Source organism: Rhinolophus hipposideros, assembly GCF_964194185.1.
Source record: "Rhinolophus hipposideros genome assembly, chromosome: 26".
Lineage (NCBI taxonomy): Eukaryota > Metazoa > Chordata > Mammalia > Chiroptera > Rhinolophidae > Rhinolophus > Rhinolophus hipposideros.
Genome location: NC_138072.1, coordinates 16,231,018 through 16,246,822, shown reverse-complemented (window position 1 = coordinate 16,246,822; position 15,805 = coordinate 16,231,018). Strand labels below are relative to the sequence as shown.

The 15,805-nt window shown below is 46.1% G+C and overlaps 1 protein-coding gene across 1 annotated transcript in view; it reads left to right on the top strand.

The window, feature by feature from the left end:
- The first annotated feature begins 510 nt into the window (after nucleotides 1-510).
- Nucleotides 511-15,805, top strand: part of KIF26B (kinesin family member 26B) — a 414,751-nt gene continuing 399,456 nt past the window's right edge. The window contains exons 1-2 of the mRNA XM_081038975.1: nucleotides 511-1,022; nucleotides 1,794-2,195. Of these exons, the coding sequence (XP_080895101.1) occupies nucleotides 960-1,022; nucleotides 1,794-2,195 (465 nt within the window). The 5' untranslated portion in view covers nucleotides 511-959. The remainder of the gene's footprint in view (nucleotides 1,023-1,793; nucleotides 2,196-15,805) is intronic.

The following is a 15,805-nucleotide window of genomic DNA, read 5'->3' as shown; positions in this document are numbered from 1 at the left end:
TTTCAAAGGCAGAACTGCAAGCCTCGCCAGGAAGAGAAAGAACTTGGGGGCGGGGGAGGCGCGGGCTCATTTCTGTCCAGCCCCGCGGGCTCGGCGCGGCCCCTCGGCTCCAGGCGCGCGCAGCGGTTTCATTAGAGCACTGGACGCGGGCCACTCACCAGGAACTTCCCCGCAAGGAGCGAGATTTACGATCCTCCACCCCCTATCCGGCTCTTGGCCTCGCAATGTCAGGCAGGAGCGCCGCAACCTAAAATGGAGCCCTGCCAGCGCGGCGGCGGCAGCCAGGCGGCGGGCTCCCGGGCGGCGGGGCCGCGGGTCCCCAAGCTCCGCGCTGCGCCCCGGCGCACACGCGCGCCCTGACCGCGGACTGCGCCGGCCCGCCGAGCCGCCCCGCTCGCAGCCCTCGCACAACTGTCAGGCAGGACCGGCCGGCGGATATTGGCTCGGCGACACGCCGAGGCTCCTCCCAGAGTCTGGATCTTTATATTTTGGGAGAATTTCTTTGAACTCAGTTACAAAGCTGCGTGAAGGAGACAAGTTCCCACAGCCGGCTCGCCGGCGGGGGCGAGGCGAGGGCTCGCCCACTTTCTCTGCAGCGGCCGCGTGCCCTGATTGTACTCCTCCTTTCCCTGGTGGAGGAACACGGACTTACTTGGCTGAGGAAAATGCTAATTATCTGGATGTGACCGTGAAAAGAGAACGTGTGACGAGAGGCAGCAGAAGAGGATAAGGAAAAGCAGTATTTGAAGAAAGAATAAACCACCCACTCCGACCCTTTCTGCAAATTGGTGCTGTTACTTCTGGGGTCCATTTGCTTTTATCCCCTCCCCCCATTAAGAAACCTTGACTTGAGGGCCAAGAGTCAGCCCCCTTACAACTGGGGGACCCTTCTGGGTTGGAAGACCTTTTGGATGCAGTGCTGGTGGAACATTTAGACACTCTCTTCTGGAAAAGCCACCATGAATTCGGTAGCTGGGAATAAAGAGAGGCTTGCAGTCTCCACCAGGGGCAAGAAATACGGGGTAAGTTGTGACGGGTACAATGCATCCCCAGCCCCACGTCGGCCGGGGTCCCTCCTTTCCAGGTACCGTGCGGCGCGGCAGGGCGGTTCCGAGATCTCCTCCTGCTGCAGAGGCGCGGCGGCCGGGTGTGCGTGCGTGGAGGCGGGTCTGCCCGCGGGGACTCCCGCACACTCGCCTTGCTCTGGGAATTTTGTCAGTCCTCTCGTGCTGTCCCTTCCCCACACCCCTAACTTTTGCAGCATTCCTGCACTTCGAGGCAGAGTTATGCGGGACGAGAGGTTTTTCCATGAATAATCTGCCGTTCCTTAGGATCATTTCCCCGGAGCCGAGATAGCCTTTCCTGTACGTTCAGAATCCAGAGGGCTGTACCCCGAATGAATAAAAATCCAGAGGTCACAGCCACCCCCCCCCCATAGCGTCTATCAGAATCTTGAACCTGGGGTCTTGCTGGGATGGGTGCCGGGTTCAAAAGCGCGGGGCGCTGAATCTATGGGTCCCCCCTGCAGAAACCATTGAGGCCCCCTGAGCAAGCCTTTTCCTCTTCCCGCAGCGCTCGGGAACGGGCGCAGGGGGCACCCAGGCGGTGGGGACTCACTTAAGGACAATTAACGAGACAGATGGAGGCAGATTTCGCCGCAGGGCTCTGAGCAGTTCCTAACGCCCGCTGTTGGTGCTCGCCTGGGCCCGGGCGGATTCCCGGGAACGCGGGAGGGCGCCCCCAGCCCAGCCCGCTCCGGGGCGCCCCTGACACCGCTGTGTCTCTTCCCGCAGGTGAACGAAGTCTGCTCGCCCACCAAGCCCGCGGCGCCCTTCTCCCCTGAGAGCTGGTACCGGAAAGCGTACGAGGAGTCGCGTGCCGGCAGCCGGCCGACCCCCGAGGGCGCGGGCTCCGCGCTCGGCTCCTCCGGGACCCCATCCCCTGGCTCGGGCACCTCATCCCCGAGCTCCTTTACGGGCTCCCCGGGCCCCGCCTCCCCGGGCATTGGCACCAGCTCGCCAGGCTCCCTGGGCGGCTCGCCGGGCTTCGGCACCGGCTCCCCGGGCTCCGGCAGCGGCGGCGGCTCCTCCCCCGGGTCGGATCGCGGCGTCTGGTGCGAGAACTGCAACGCCCGCCTGGTGGAGCTGAAGAGGCAGGCGCTGAAGCTGCTGCTCCCGGGGCCTTTCCCGGGCAAGGTGAGCGGCGCGCGGGGTGGGCAGCCCGCGGCGGGGAGGAGCGGTGGGGCCCAGGGTTTAGGCAGCCCCGCAGCTCTTGGCAGCTGTCCGGCCCGCAGCCACCGCGCGCCTCACTGCGGCCCGTGGGACCCCGGCGGCGCAGAGGGCTGCTAAGCTCCCCAGGGGGCGCTGGCTCGGCGGGGGCAGCCCCAGGCCGGGGAAGGGGGCGGACCCCGCGCGTCTCCCTCGCCAGGCCGCGGTGGGGCGCAAGCTTGGATAAGGCGCCGGCGGTTTCAGTCCTCACCATCCACGGGGATGCCCCAGGGTTTTTGTCCCGCGGTCCTCCAATCCGCAGAGACCCTTTCCGCGCTCCTCGTACCCGCGGGGTCATTCTGTTGGACCTGCGAGGTGCTACCTTGTCCCGAAACCCTCTCCCTGCACTTCCGCAGACCTTTGCCGTGTCGCAGGCTGGGGATACAGTGACACCAGCTCCTGAGGTCCATTCCTTTCTGCCAAGCGCTGGGATTGCTGGCCCACTCATTAGATTTTTCTCACCAACCCCACCCGTGATCCTTTACAAAATGTCGGTGGGAGAAGTAGAAGCAAGCTGACATTCAGGAGTTGGCTGTTTGTTGTCCTTCTTTCCCAGGATTACAAAAACAGAAACACGTATTGGGAGCCAGCATTTCCCCCTACCATTCTGAGTGTCTGCCTGAGGAAGCTGAAGGGATGGGTAGCTCCTTGGAACAGGGCTACCTCGGGCCTGCTCCCCAAGCACGCTGGGTCCTCCATGGCAACCCTGCCGGCGGGGTGTGTGCCAGGAGTCCCCGGAGCGGAGCACAATGCAATTGTGTTTGCACTGTTGGGTCCAAGTGCTATCAAACGATAATATTTACTCTTGCACTTCAAAGAGTTTTTATCAGTGGTTAGAGAGAAATCAAGAAAACAGTGGATTGCTGTGGAGATTTCTGATCGGGTTTATTCAATGGCATTTTCTGGTTTATATTTCTGTGACTTTTGAAATGACATATTGTGACTTTTCAGTAGTGGACTTTAGGAATAACTACATCTGCTTGCCTCATCTATTTATACAAATACATACACATTGATGTTTTCATAGGCAGGGGTTAAATTAAACTAATACCCACAGAAGATATTAAATTTTAAATGTGGAAAATTACCACTGAGAGAATTGGTTTTATGAATCCCGAATTCATCTCAAGAATAATTAACTTGTGGATTGTTGTCAGTATGCCATTTTTGTAGTTCGATAATAGAACCATCAGGACACCCCAAGAATGAATATCTCAGGGATTCTAAAAGCTTCTCTCACTCCTTCAATTTTACACTATTTCTTCACTCACAGATTTATTTGCTCTTTTGATCATTTGTCAATGTTCTTCCATTTCCTTTGGCATTCAAGGTACTATGTTAGGCACAGCAATGAAATAGCAGATACCTACAGTCCTTGTCCACATGGAGCTTATTTTTTTAATGGATGATACAGTCATTAACCACACAATGCACAATTCATAATTTGTTCTCATTTGTGGTGAGTGCTACCAACGAAGAGTGTGGGGTGCTGTGAGGTCGTATAACCAGACTAGACATGTGATAAATTTTGAAGAATCTTAAAGATATAACATCTGGGGCGGCCGGATGGCTCCATTGGTTAGAGCGTGAGCTCTGAATAACAGGGTTGCTGGTTCGATTCCCGCATGGGATGGTCGGCTGCACCCCCTGCAACTAAAGATTGAAAACAGCGACTGGACTTGGAGCTGAGCTGCGCCCTCCACAAGTAGATTGAAGGACAACAACTTGGAGCTGAAGGGCCCTGGAGAAACACACTATTTCTCAATATTCCCCAATAAAAGTTAAAAAAAAAGACATAACACCTGATATTTGAAAATCTTAATAAGTTGTAGCTTACCAGATCATTCTAGAATGTTCTTGAGGACCTGTTCTTACAATGACTTCTTAGTTTTGTCGTTTGAATGCTTTGTGTTGTTGGTTGAGCGTTGCTTGAGTGTGCAGAGATAAATCAAAATACACCCTTTTCACGAAAATGGAGGGAGGGAAGAAAATCTATAGGAAGAAGAAACAAATGTTGAAACTTAAATCCATCCATCATGTTTTGGGGAGTCATGTGACAAAGGAGATTTTGGTCTTGTTGAAGCAGCCTGGAAAATCTACTCACGGTGTTATAGGAGGCAGCTCAATATATTGCCAATTGTATTTCTGTGATGAAATAAAAGTGAGCTGGGAAGTTGATCATATTGTCAGAGAGATGGTTCTAGGAAGAGCATTGGATCTGATGTACCTCAGCGCTCTACATCAACTTCCAATGTTCCAGGCACGTGGAGAGAAGAGCTACCAGTCATGGGGACAGTCACACAGGATCACGTTAAGTGCACAAGGAATATCACACAGTGCCATAGTTGCCTGGAGTTTCATAGGTGACGTCGCACAGTGCAACATGACATTTGGCACAAGGGAGTGCACACGACTTAGTGAGAAACAATGGTGATTTGGATTATCTCATTGTTAGTAACGAGGTATGGGGGGGCGTCAATTTTAATTAAGAATATTCTGCATGTCTCCGGGAATAATAATTTTAGGTTTTTCTTCTTTTTTCTTTTTATAAAAAAAGCATTGGTATCCTTAGATTAGGTACAATTTCCATTGCATCTTTGAAATTTGCAACATTTTAAGCAAACAAATACTGTGTTCTCTGGAGCACCACGGATGGAGCCCATGTAACTCGGAGACAAGGCCTTTTTTCTTCCCAGAGCTGGATTTATGAGCAAACTGTGGACTTCTGTAGCCCTCAGGCACAGAAGGAGTTAAGTTTCATTAGAATAAGAGATGTCATTGTGACTCCAGCATGTAGTTCGCCCTGGAGAGTCAGAGTCTGGGAGATAAAGACATGTTTTTGAGGGGTAATTTGCAAAAATCATCTTTGTAATTTGCTTAAGATGCTTAACTGTATTTGGGGAATATTTTCTTAAATAAAGTATTAAATTCTGCTAGGTGATATTAAACGTCTCCTAGGGTAGGCATTTAAAAGTCAAAGGCAGAATTACACATCCAGGAAACTTATTATTTTAGGATGAATTTGGTTTAGTTCCTTCTACACGGCGGATTTATTTTGTGATATTGAGTAAATCAGTTTTCCTTTGTATGTTTCACTTTCCCATTAATATATTAAGGAAGAGAATGATTCAAACTGTTGGAATGTCATAAAAATGATATCAGGAACAGTTTGAAAGGTGCTTCATTCTTTAGAGATGGGCGTGAGGGTCGATGATTACTAACTAATTAGATGAGATTCTGTTCAATGTATGTTTTACAGAATTTAGGGTTTTTCTTACAAAGTATTATCCACTTCCAGTTTCTAACTTCGTCAGTACGTTTCCCACGTATTATGCTGCCATATGAGTTCACATGCTACGGCCATTGGTAGGTGGCAAGCCCTGTTGAATTCCCCCCATTTGTCTCTGGGACAGTTGTTTAAACAGGGGAGGTGAAGTGCTGGAGAGCCCATGCAGCGGTGCCTGGCTGGTCCCAGGAGTTAGACAGCGACTCTGGTGGCCTGAGGAGTGACCGCCCTGCTGTGAGCACTCTCAATAGTCTTGTGGCCCCTGGAGAAGGAGGGTTCATGGCGGAGGTGACATGACTTAGAGGTTTCTAGCTTGTGTAACTGGTGGATGGGGCTAGTATTAACTAAAGCAGAAAACGAGAGGAGACAGAGTTTGGTGGCGGTCAGAGAGAAGGATGCTATTTGGCTTAGTTTTCCATGCATTGAGGTTGAGGTTTCTGAAAAGAGGTAGAGAGGAGAGACAGATTTAGGAATAAAATAGACTCTGGAATGTAGAAGTGGCACTGTGAGCTCACATCACCCTTAATGAGGCCCCAAATTCATCCTTTCAAATAGCAATTTACCTGGGTGAGTCAAGATTTGTGCCTGGTGGTAGGTTATAAAACATTCGGATTGATTTTTATTACCTCAGTCAGTAAAAAAGTACTTACTGGGTTTATATCATTTCTTTTCTAGGGCTGGTAAGTGGAAATGGTCAGATAAAACAAAAGAATGTGGATTTGTAAAGTGTTGGGATTTTAAGTAAAGCAGTCCTTTTACCCATTGTAGTGTTCCAATGTGTAAATATAAGGCCATTTTATATCCACTGGCAAGAGTAGCTTTCCTGTTTTATACACACTCGAGGCACCAAGCCAGAAATAGGGGCCAAGGAATGACTCTCCCGTTTTGGGGCTATCCTAGATCATTCTGAGATCTGTGACAGGACTTTTGAATTTACAGTGTGAGCTCTATGAAACAGCAGCCCAAAGGAATTCCCTGGAGTAAGCAGAAATGTTCCAGCTTGGCAAAAGGTTATCAGACATCTGTTCATTTCCATATCAATAAAAGAAAATCTTCTTTTATGTAAAAAAAGGTCCAGAACAACATTCCTATCTGATTTTTTTTCTTAGTCACATATTCTGGGTCCATTTATGCCCCAGAAATATCAGGAAGATTAGCCAGACATGCTGAGAAGGGTGGCCAGGAATCACAGAGATGAAAGAAAGGAATGTGTCACAGGGTTTAAAAACAGCAAACGTAGACTCCAAATAGCCAGAGCCCAAGTAAGTCTAGACTTGGAGATTTTATATATATATTTGTATTTTCCCAGCTCCAAAACAGAGGTAAGAAAAAATACCTCTATTTAAAAGGCCTCTATTAGAAGCCACTGTAAGGCACTTTATAAATAGAGAAAGCGCATTTTAAATATTTATTAATTATGAGAAAATTATGTCTGAAGTCTTCTAAGAAAACACATGGCTATCTTCAGAAAGCTTCATTTGAGTCTTTTCCATTTTAGAAGTATTTCAGATTAAGGATCAGTAAGGAAAAAGTCCTAGAGCATTTGTCAATAAAAAATTTCTGAAACCTTTTTGGGGAACACTACAAAAACCTTCCCAGGAGAGACACGTGAGCAGTAATCTCTTCTTTAAGGCTTAGCGAGCTATGGAATGATGGCATTGCCTTCTACCGGACTTTTAATTGTGAACCAACATGGTCAGTTTTTATAGCGTCTTAATTCACTTTGTAAGAATCCGTGGCCTAGGAGTATTGCATTAGAAATGTGATTTTTAAATGGCTGAGGCTAGTAATTTGTCAGCATTTGGAAGGATTCAGCCAATAAAATCTAGGCAACATCAGTTGCTCTTTGGCCTTATGTCATAGATCTCACCATTCATCAGCTAATAATAATGGTGATGGTAATAATAATGATGATTATAAATGGCTAACAATTATCGCCATTAGTAGGTGCTGGGCGATGTACCAAGACACACACACACGCATACGTGCATACATAAACTCTCATACAGCACAGTGAAGATGAACCTGACTCCTTTTCTGTAGCCTGAAATCCCTGGTGATTGACATGGCTTAGGTCGGAAAAGGAAGCATGACTAAAGGTGCAAGGAACAGAGAAATCCAAGGAGGCTTTCACCTCCAAAGCCATGGAGGGTCACTATTAGTATCACTGCCTGAGTGAGAGTCCGCTGCTCCAGGGAGAATGTTATGATTATATTTCCTGGGCTCTCAGATGATAACTTCCCATTCAGGGTGGGGGAAAATATGTGAGGTTGTCAAGATTCTGTGCTGAGTAATTTTCTTGGCTGGAATGTAATGGAGGGAAGACAGGGAGTTCCTCACATTTATATTCAGTCAGTTGAGACTCTGTTATCAGCCCTGCTTGACAATCCGTGCCGGAGGGCCCTCTGCTGACCTTCTGAGAGGAAGGGACCTGGACATTTCTGTGCCATGCCAGCAGGGCTGCCAGACTCCTACTCTGTTCTGTCCTGGCAGAGATTGCAAGTTGGCTGGTATCTGAGGGTTCACGGTCTCTTTTCAGGAATACAAAACAGATTTCCTTTTTACCACTGTCGTGAGCCACAGGCTGATCATTGCGTCTTTACTTTCTTTTTTTTAACTTCCTATATGGTCTTACTGTGGCCAAGAAACACCAGAATGGGCTCCCACTGACCGCTCACACTTACACGCACCATCAGAAATGTCTTAAAGTACATTTGCATAAGTGCAAAGGGACTGGGACTACACCAGTGTTTCTAAATTACTTTCGACATTTTTATCAAAATAGTAAATCAGTATCCGTCTTGCTTATTGCCTTTGGGATGCTCCCGAACCCACCTCCATCTAAGAAAATTGGATTTTGAGTCATGCTTAGAAAGGAGTTTGTCTACCATTTCCAGATTTTAAAGGAATTCACCTATGTTTCCTTAGAGTATGTGTATAGTTTCCTTTTTAATATTTAGACCTCTGATCCATTTGGAGATTCTTTTGGTGTATAATGAAAGGTATAGATCAATTTTATCTTTTTCTAAATGTCTATCCAGTTGTCCTCTAATCCTTTATTAAAACATTCATCTTTTCCCAATGATTTGAGATACCACCATTATCATTAATCAGATTTCCAGTTGTACTTGGGTCTGTTTCTGGACCTTCTGTTGTGTTCTCTTTATCTGTCTCTTCATGTACCAGTTCCACACTATTTTAATTACAGAATCTTTGTGGTATGTTTTAATATTTGGTAGGGCTAGTCCTCTTTCTCTGAAACAATGCTTTTCTTTTCTAGATGTCTCCTGGCTATTTTTCCTGACTATTTTTCCATATGAACTTGAGAATCAACTTGCCTAACTTTAAAGATATTTTTAAAATTTGGGACCATGTTAAATTTATATATTAGCCTGGGGGTTATTTGGGATCTTTATGATGTTGAATCTTTCCCAAGAACATGGAATATATTTCCATTTGAACAAGTCTACTTTTCAACAATTTTAAAGGTTCTTCTCTTACAGGCTTTGCATATTTCTTGTTCAATTTGTTCTTAGGTATTATATCTTTTGTTGCTATTATAAATGAGCTCTTTACTTCCATTATCTCTTCTAATTGATAATTGTTTATATATAAGAAGGATATTGATTTTATGTATTAATATTACATCCTGTTACCTTATTACATTTTATTAATGCATTCATTAGTTTTTAAAAATGGTACTCGGATTTTCAAAAGAATTTATCTCCTACAAACAGAGATATCATTACTCTTTTTCTTTGCTATTTTTATTCCTTTAATGGTTTTCCCTTGTTTGTTACATTGATTAATGCCTCCATTACAATGTTAGTGATATAGTGGGCATGTGTATAGTTTTTCCCGTTTATTAAGATGTTGGCTTTTGGACTGAGGCCTATCTATGCTTTTAAAAGTTAAGGAAGTAATCATCAATCCCTATTTTATTTGGTGTTTTTAATCAGGAATGGGTGTTATATTTTGCCAAATGGCTTTTCAATATTTAGGGAAACGATCATATGGTTTTTCCCCTTAGATCTCTTAATGTTGTGAATTATTATCATTATTTTCTTAATAATGAACCATCCTTGTATTCCTATAAAAAACCCCACTTGGTCCCAATGTATTTTTTAAATATGCTGCTGGATTCAGTTTGCTAATATTTTATTTATTGCTTTTGCTTTCATATTCATATGCCAGTGAGTATTGTTAATTCCCACTCATGTACCAACTACAGTACCCTGCCACAGACATAAAAAAGACTAAAATTCTTGCCCTGGAGTAACTCCCAGTCTAGTACTAGAGGCAGGGAACCAGAGAGCTGGAGTGTAGTGTGCTAAGTGCTGGACCACAGGCTGTGCAGTCCGCTGGGGAGCCCAGACCGGTAAGGCTCGAGCGGCTTTAGACGGGTGAACAGGAATTCAGCGTTTGAACAGGACGATTCACCGACTTTCCAGGTGGAGGGAATAGTGGGCCCAAGGCACAAAGAGGTTACGCATGCTCAGTAAACCTGGGGAACTGCAGTGAGATCTGGTCACCATCGCATGGTGTGCGCATGCGTGAGTGACAGGCTGGGAAGGTGGCAAGGAGAGGATGAAGGGCCTTGCAGCCCAACGAGTCTGAATATGATCCTGTAGGCCATGGGCAGCCATTCAAGGGCTTTCAGAAAGGGAATGAAGTGATAAAATACTCATTTGAGAGAGATTGCTCTGATAGCGACAGAGAAGATGGAGTGGAAGAATGGTCACAAAATCCAGGTAAGAGGCCGCCCTGGCCTGAGTGGGGACGCAGAGCTGAAGTACGGCAGTAGCAGTGGGAATGAAGAGGCAGCTTGGACGTGACAGATCTTGTACGTAGAAAACCCATGACGGGGGAGTAGCTGAGATACGGGTGGGAAGGAGAGGAGGAAGATGAGCAATTGTCCCAGATTTCTGGGCAGGGCAAGTGCTGGACAGTGCTGCCAATTTTTGAGATGGAAAATACAGGCAGAGGGAGGGGTTTTGTTATTGTGGGTCCGATTTTTGAGGATGGTTGTGGATAAGAAAATTGGTTTGAGCTCTGTAGAGCTTGAGGTGGAATGTTCCAGAGGGGTTCCATTGGGACTCTAGAGTGGATTCAGCGCGAGAAATGGATCTGGGAGGTGTCGGTGTGAAGGTAGAGGTAGAATTCACAGATGGGGTGAGCTCTCCATGGAGCATGTGTAGAGTGAGACAATAGACCACTGAGCATGACATTGACATTGAAGGGGCAGGTAGCTCAACAAACCAGGAAGACAGATCAAGAAGGAGAGGCCAGAAAGGGGGAAGGAACATAGGAGGAAGTGGTGTCCTGGGGACTGAGGCAGGCGCGAGCTGCAGAGGGTAGGGGTGATAAAACATCAGATACCTTGGAGAGATCAAGGCGGTGAGGACTGAGCTTTCCACTGACTTGACACATAGGTCATTGGGGATCTTGGTTAGAAGAGACTCTGGCACCTTGGAGAAAGACAAGCCATGACAGTGTGGCCAGGAGTGAATGGAGAGGTGAGGACATCTGAGACAGCATTTTGAATTGTCAAGGACTGTGGGAGATTAAGAAAGATCTATTTTTCAGGCTCTTGTGACATTAAAAATGAAGATCTGGAGTCAACACACTTGGGATAAGTGTGTGTGACCTTGGGCAAGTCACTTAGCCTTTCTAAGCCTGGTTACTCTCATCTGTACCCTGGGGGCAATGATAGGACCCCACTCGGGTTGTTGAGAGGACCAAGTGATTTCAACCATCACTTTCCGTGTTTATTCCAATGAAGATGAATTTTGTGGAAGGCTCCTTCTTCCCTCCCTTCCTTCCTCCTCTCCTTTTTTCCTCTCTTTCTTCCTCCCTCCCACCCTCCATCCCTTCTTCCCTTTCGCCTTCCCTCCTTTACTCCCTTTCTCCCTTTCTCTCTCTCTCTCTTCTCCTCCTCCTCCTTTCTTTGCCTGCCCGGCCTTTTCTTTTGCTACTGGTCTGACACCAAAAGGGAAAAGCAGCTGTCAGAGAAAATGGAGCCATCCAGCTCATCATCTCTTGTTCCCTTTCTTCACCTGCAAGTGAATAAAGCATCTCATACTTATTTACTTATTTGTAGGGTGGCTCCACAGAAAATTTAGGAGAGCTCAGTGGATGAAAACAGCGACTCCTTTTAGCTGAGATGCCACGAGTATGGATTGAGATTCTCCGTCACAGATGGAACCCCCCCTCTTTAAGCCCTGCCGCTCTCAGGCCCTGCAGGCAGCATCGCAGACGGCCTTTGGCTTTTCGGCTCTGGTGCAGGAAGGAGAACAGATTTCCCAGTGGCTGCGCATGTGAGCTGCCGATCTGAGCACCACAGGGACTTGGGCTTATCTGCCTTCCAATCCAGGCTAATCGTTCTCAGACAGTTTTCTTTGCAGTTATACTTTGCTGATCCTATCACATCGATTCTGACCAGACTCTGTGCAGAAGTCTGGAAATAAAGACACCCTCCCCCACCGAGAAATATTTCCTGCACAAATCTCAGCTGCCAGAGCTGGGCAGAGAGGGTTCTTGTAAACTCAGATTTAGGAAGAGTTGATATTCTCATGCTGCTACCTAGGTGAACATATCAGAAGACTCGGGTAGAGAGGTCATCTGATAAGCAGAACTATATCTAAATATATCTTCATTGTTATAGACTTAAGTTATAGCTGAGGTTCTGTTTTTATTAATCTTTTCTACTTAATGGAGTTTAAGCTTGGTATTATTGCCAACTACAAAAAGTTGTTGGAAAAAAGTTTTAACTCTCCATTCAGCACGGTTTTAAAATCCTTGATAGTTCTTACACACAAAATGGCTTTAGTTTTAAAGCACGAACTGCAAATAATAAGTTCAAGTCCGCTGTGCCACCACAGGGATGGCAAATGTAAACTTTTAATCATTCTTTATCTAATCGGAGTGATGTCTGAGATTTGTACTTGCTAATTCAGGATTTTTTTCTAAGATAACATAGGAACTCATAGAGTGGTGTAATTCTGTCTTTTAATTAGCAGTGACAGGCGGGTATGCTTTCCCAGGAAACACTATCATCTTATTGATAGTGGTTGCTTTCCTTAGAGTTGTAATCACTCCTTCCCGACATCCTGCTCCATCTAACTGCTGGTTTCCTGCAGCCATCAGAGACTTACTTCTTAACTGCAGAAACCAACACCACCACCATCAACCCAAAGCTGCCGACCTACCTAACCAAATGATTACACAGAAAATAAACAGTTGAATTTAGGCAAACAACCAGCAATCACTATTGTTTAAGAAAGCGAATCAGATGCCTGGTTCAGTTGTGTGTCTTTCTGTAGAGGGATGGTCCTGAGCATGGCCGCTTGAATGTCTTCTCTGTGGTCCCACAGCAGTGAACTGGAGCGTCACTTGTTCTCCACCATGCCAGGAGATGGGAGCTGAGGAATAGATGAGAGAAGGATAGAAAGGAGAGGGATCAGAGGGCAGGAGAAGGAGGAAGGATGAGAGAGGAGAAAGAAACAGAAATAAAGGGTTGGGTGGTTAGTAGGCATTGGGGGTTGTCTGTCCTTTAGGTAAAAAAGAACTATCCTTAGATGAGGACACGGGCAGTCATGCTTCTAGCACTAATGAGCATTGTGATTTTGGGCAAGTCACCTCTTCAGCTTGTGCTTTATTCTCTTTTGTAAACCAAGAGAGTGGGTTTACTAGACTCCTTCCAAGCCTGCACGTCTCTGAACCTAGAGAGAAGCCCCAAGATTTTCTGGAGCCCAGTCCTTTCCCCCCAATCCCAGAGGGATACGCTTGCCAAAGCCCTTGATGAATTTATGGTTAAGCTGTTCCATTTGCTGCCACGTTTGTGGGACTACCACGCTCAGCCAGCCAAGGCGTGTCCCTTTGTTTGCCACATCTAAACGAAGGTACTGGTGGCACCGTCACTGCCAATGATTCTGCTTTTGGAATTTGGATCATAAATTAACTGACAAAATCCTTCCTGTTTCTTAATATAGCTGTTTACTTTACTGTCCTCTGTGTTTGTAAGCAGAGATAAACTTGGGCAAACAAAAGGACAATTGATTTTAGAAGAGCAATTTGGTAAGGAATGTTTGAGAAAAAGTATTGCCTTACTTATAAGACTGCTTATACTTAGTTAGGTTTATATTTTCAAAAGTCTGCTATACTGATTAGGATTCGGAAATAATTTGTGGGGAGTTCATCCTGGGTAGCAATATAGGAACACCAGAACTCCAAACATTTTGTTCCTCATTCTTTTTTTTTTTTTTTTTTTTAATTTTATTTTATTTTATTTTTTTTTGTTTTGTTTTTTTTTTGTTGAGAGCCCATTGGCCCATGTGGGAATCGAACCGGCAGCCTTCGGAGTTAGGAGCACGGAGCTCTAACCACCTGCGCCACCGGACCAGCCCTGTTCCTCATTCTTAAAATAAATTCTCCATCTCAATTTTTTCCAAAACCTTTTTAGCCCCCTTTGATTTCTCCTTTTGCTCTGCTCTCCTTCAAATATCTAGATGGGAACATAATTGTTTTGATGGGTATTTACATATCCCATGACTTGGGTGTAATCGCCCTGTAGTTTTTGATACTGTGGTCTATCTGCAAAGCAGATAGCAGGTAGCTGACCGCTGAGTCAGCGAGGTCCGTTCGGTTATTACAGATTTTATTTTTCTTCTTTAACACTAGCCCATGTGGCGTCTTTCCTGTGAAAAGATTTCCCTAACTCTTATTTCAACTGTTAAGAATTTATATTTGTATCTTAGTCTAAGCACAACTCGGGAACCACAGATATTAAAAGCATAACTTCATTTAGCCTTTACCAGCCCAGAGCTCTTGAGGACACTTGAGAACAGGCACAGCAGCAGGAATGCCACATGTCACTCATTCTTGTACTCAGATCTCTGCACTTACTCTAAGGGAGTGTGGAAAGAGCGTTCTGCAGCCATGCACCCCCAAATCAGCATTTTGCCTTCAGCGCAACCAACCTTCCACATGTTTTCGTTAATTATGTTCTCAGATACTATCCCTTATCTTCTCTTGTTTTTCTCCCCTAAGTTTGCTCATTTATGAAATTTCTAAGAAGTCTTTCTAATGGGCTGTGATTGTATGTGTGAGTGTGTGTGTGTGTACGTGTGTGTGCCCGTGTGTGTGTGTGCACTTCGCAGGAGCCCTGAAGGGAGCACACAAGTAGGTGACATGGGAGACATCCTGTCTCAGGTTTCAGACATTGTGAGGCTGAAGGTTTTATTGGAGGTCAAGGCAGCTAATAAAGTGGGATGTGCAATTAAAGGGCATTCAGCGAGAAGGATGGCTAACTGTCTCAGCAGGGTGACAGTGGAGGAAGGGTTGACAGCTGCAAGTCTGCTAATGATGGCTTTACGAGCATTTTTTGCAGCCAGGGTGGTAAATGTAATACAAAGGGGGCATGGTTTTAATATGCCTAATCCGGCTCTCTGCTTCCTGTGTGAGGCAGCCACTTGGGGAAGGAAGTGGCTGGTTGTGGCCTTTTGTGGTGGTCGTTTGTGCTAATTGACATTTTTTTAAGGGAGTGCTGGTTGTCGTTATTAGTAATTCTCTAGAATGCTCCTTTATGGTGGTCAGGAAGGAGAGAACGGAATAATGGAGAGGTGGAGGAGGCTGGCCCAGGGTCACCCAGGACCCCTCTGGTTTCTGACTCTCCATTAGAGTCTCACCAGATTTCTTTATGAAGTTGTTTTGCCCACGTGGGTCTCCTGGACTCTGAATCCTGGGAGCATAGTCACCATAGCTTATTCATTTTATGTTTTGTTTGGTGGCTGTGCACCCAGTAGACAGTAGTTAGGTTTTGAATACATGAATTCTCCAAGGGTTTCTGGCCTTTTGAAAGAAAAAAACTCTCCTTTTCACAGCTGGGTAATGAAAACGTCACTAGAGATGAGAGAAGAGGATGAGGAGGGGGTGCTGGCGGTGTATGGATGGGTAGAGGGGTGATGTCTGGGCCAGTCCTGGGAAGTGGCACGACGCCATCCCACTGACATGGCCCCCTGTTCCCTGAAAGAGTGAAATCCACAGGGATCAAAGAGTGAGACTGGCTCCTTCACCTGGGTGGATCTCAGTTTAGGTATTTGTGGGTTGGCTCGTTGGAGGTCCTTGCCTTTGTTGTTAGTTGATATGTCCCTGTTCTTGCTCAGTGTAATGCAGTTTTATTCCCTTCTCATCTTGCAGAATAACGGGCTGGGGGAATGCTCACTGGATGCTTGGAATGGGGTCCTAGATATTC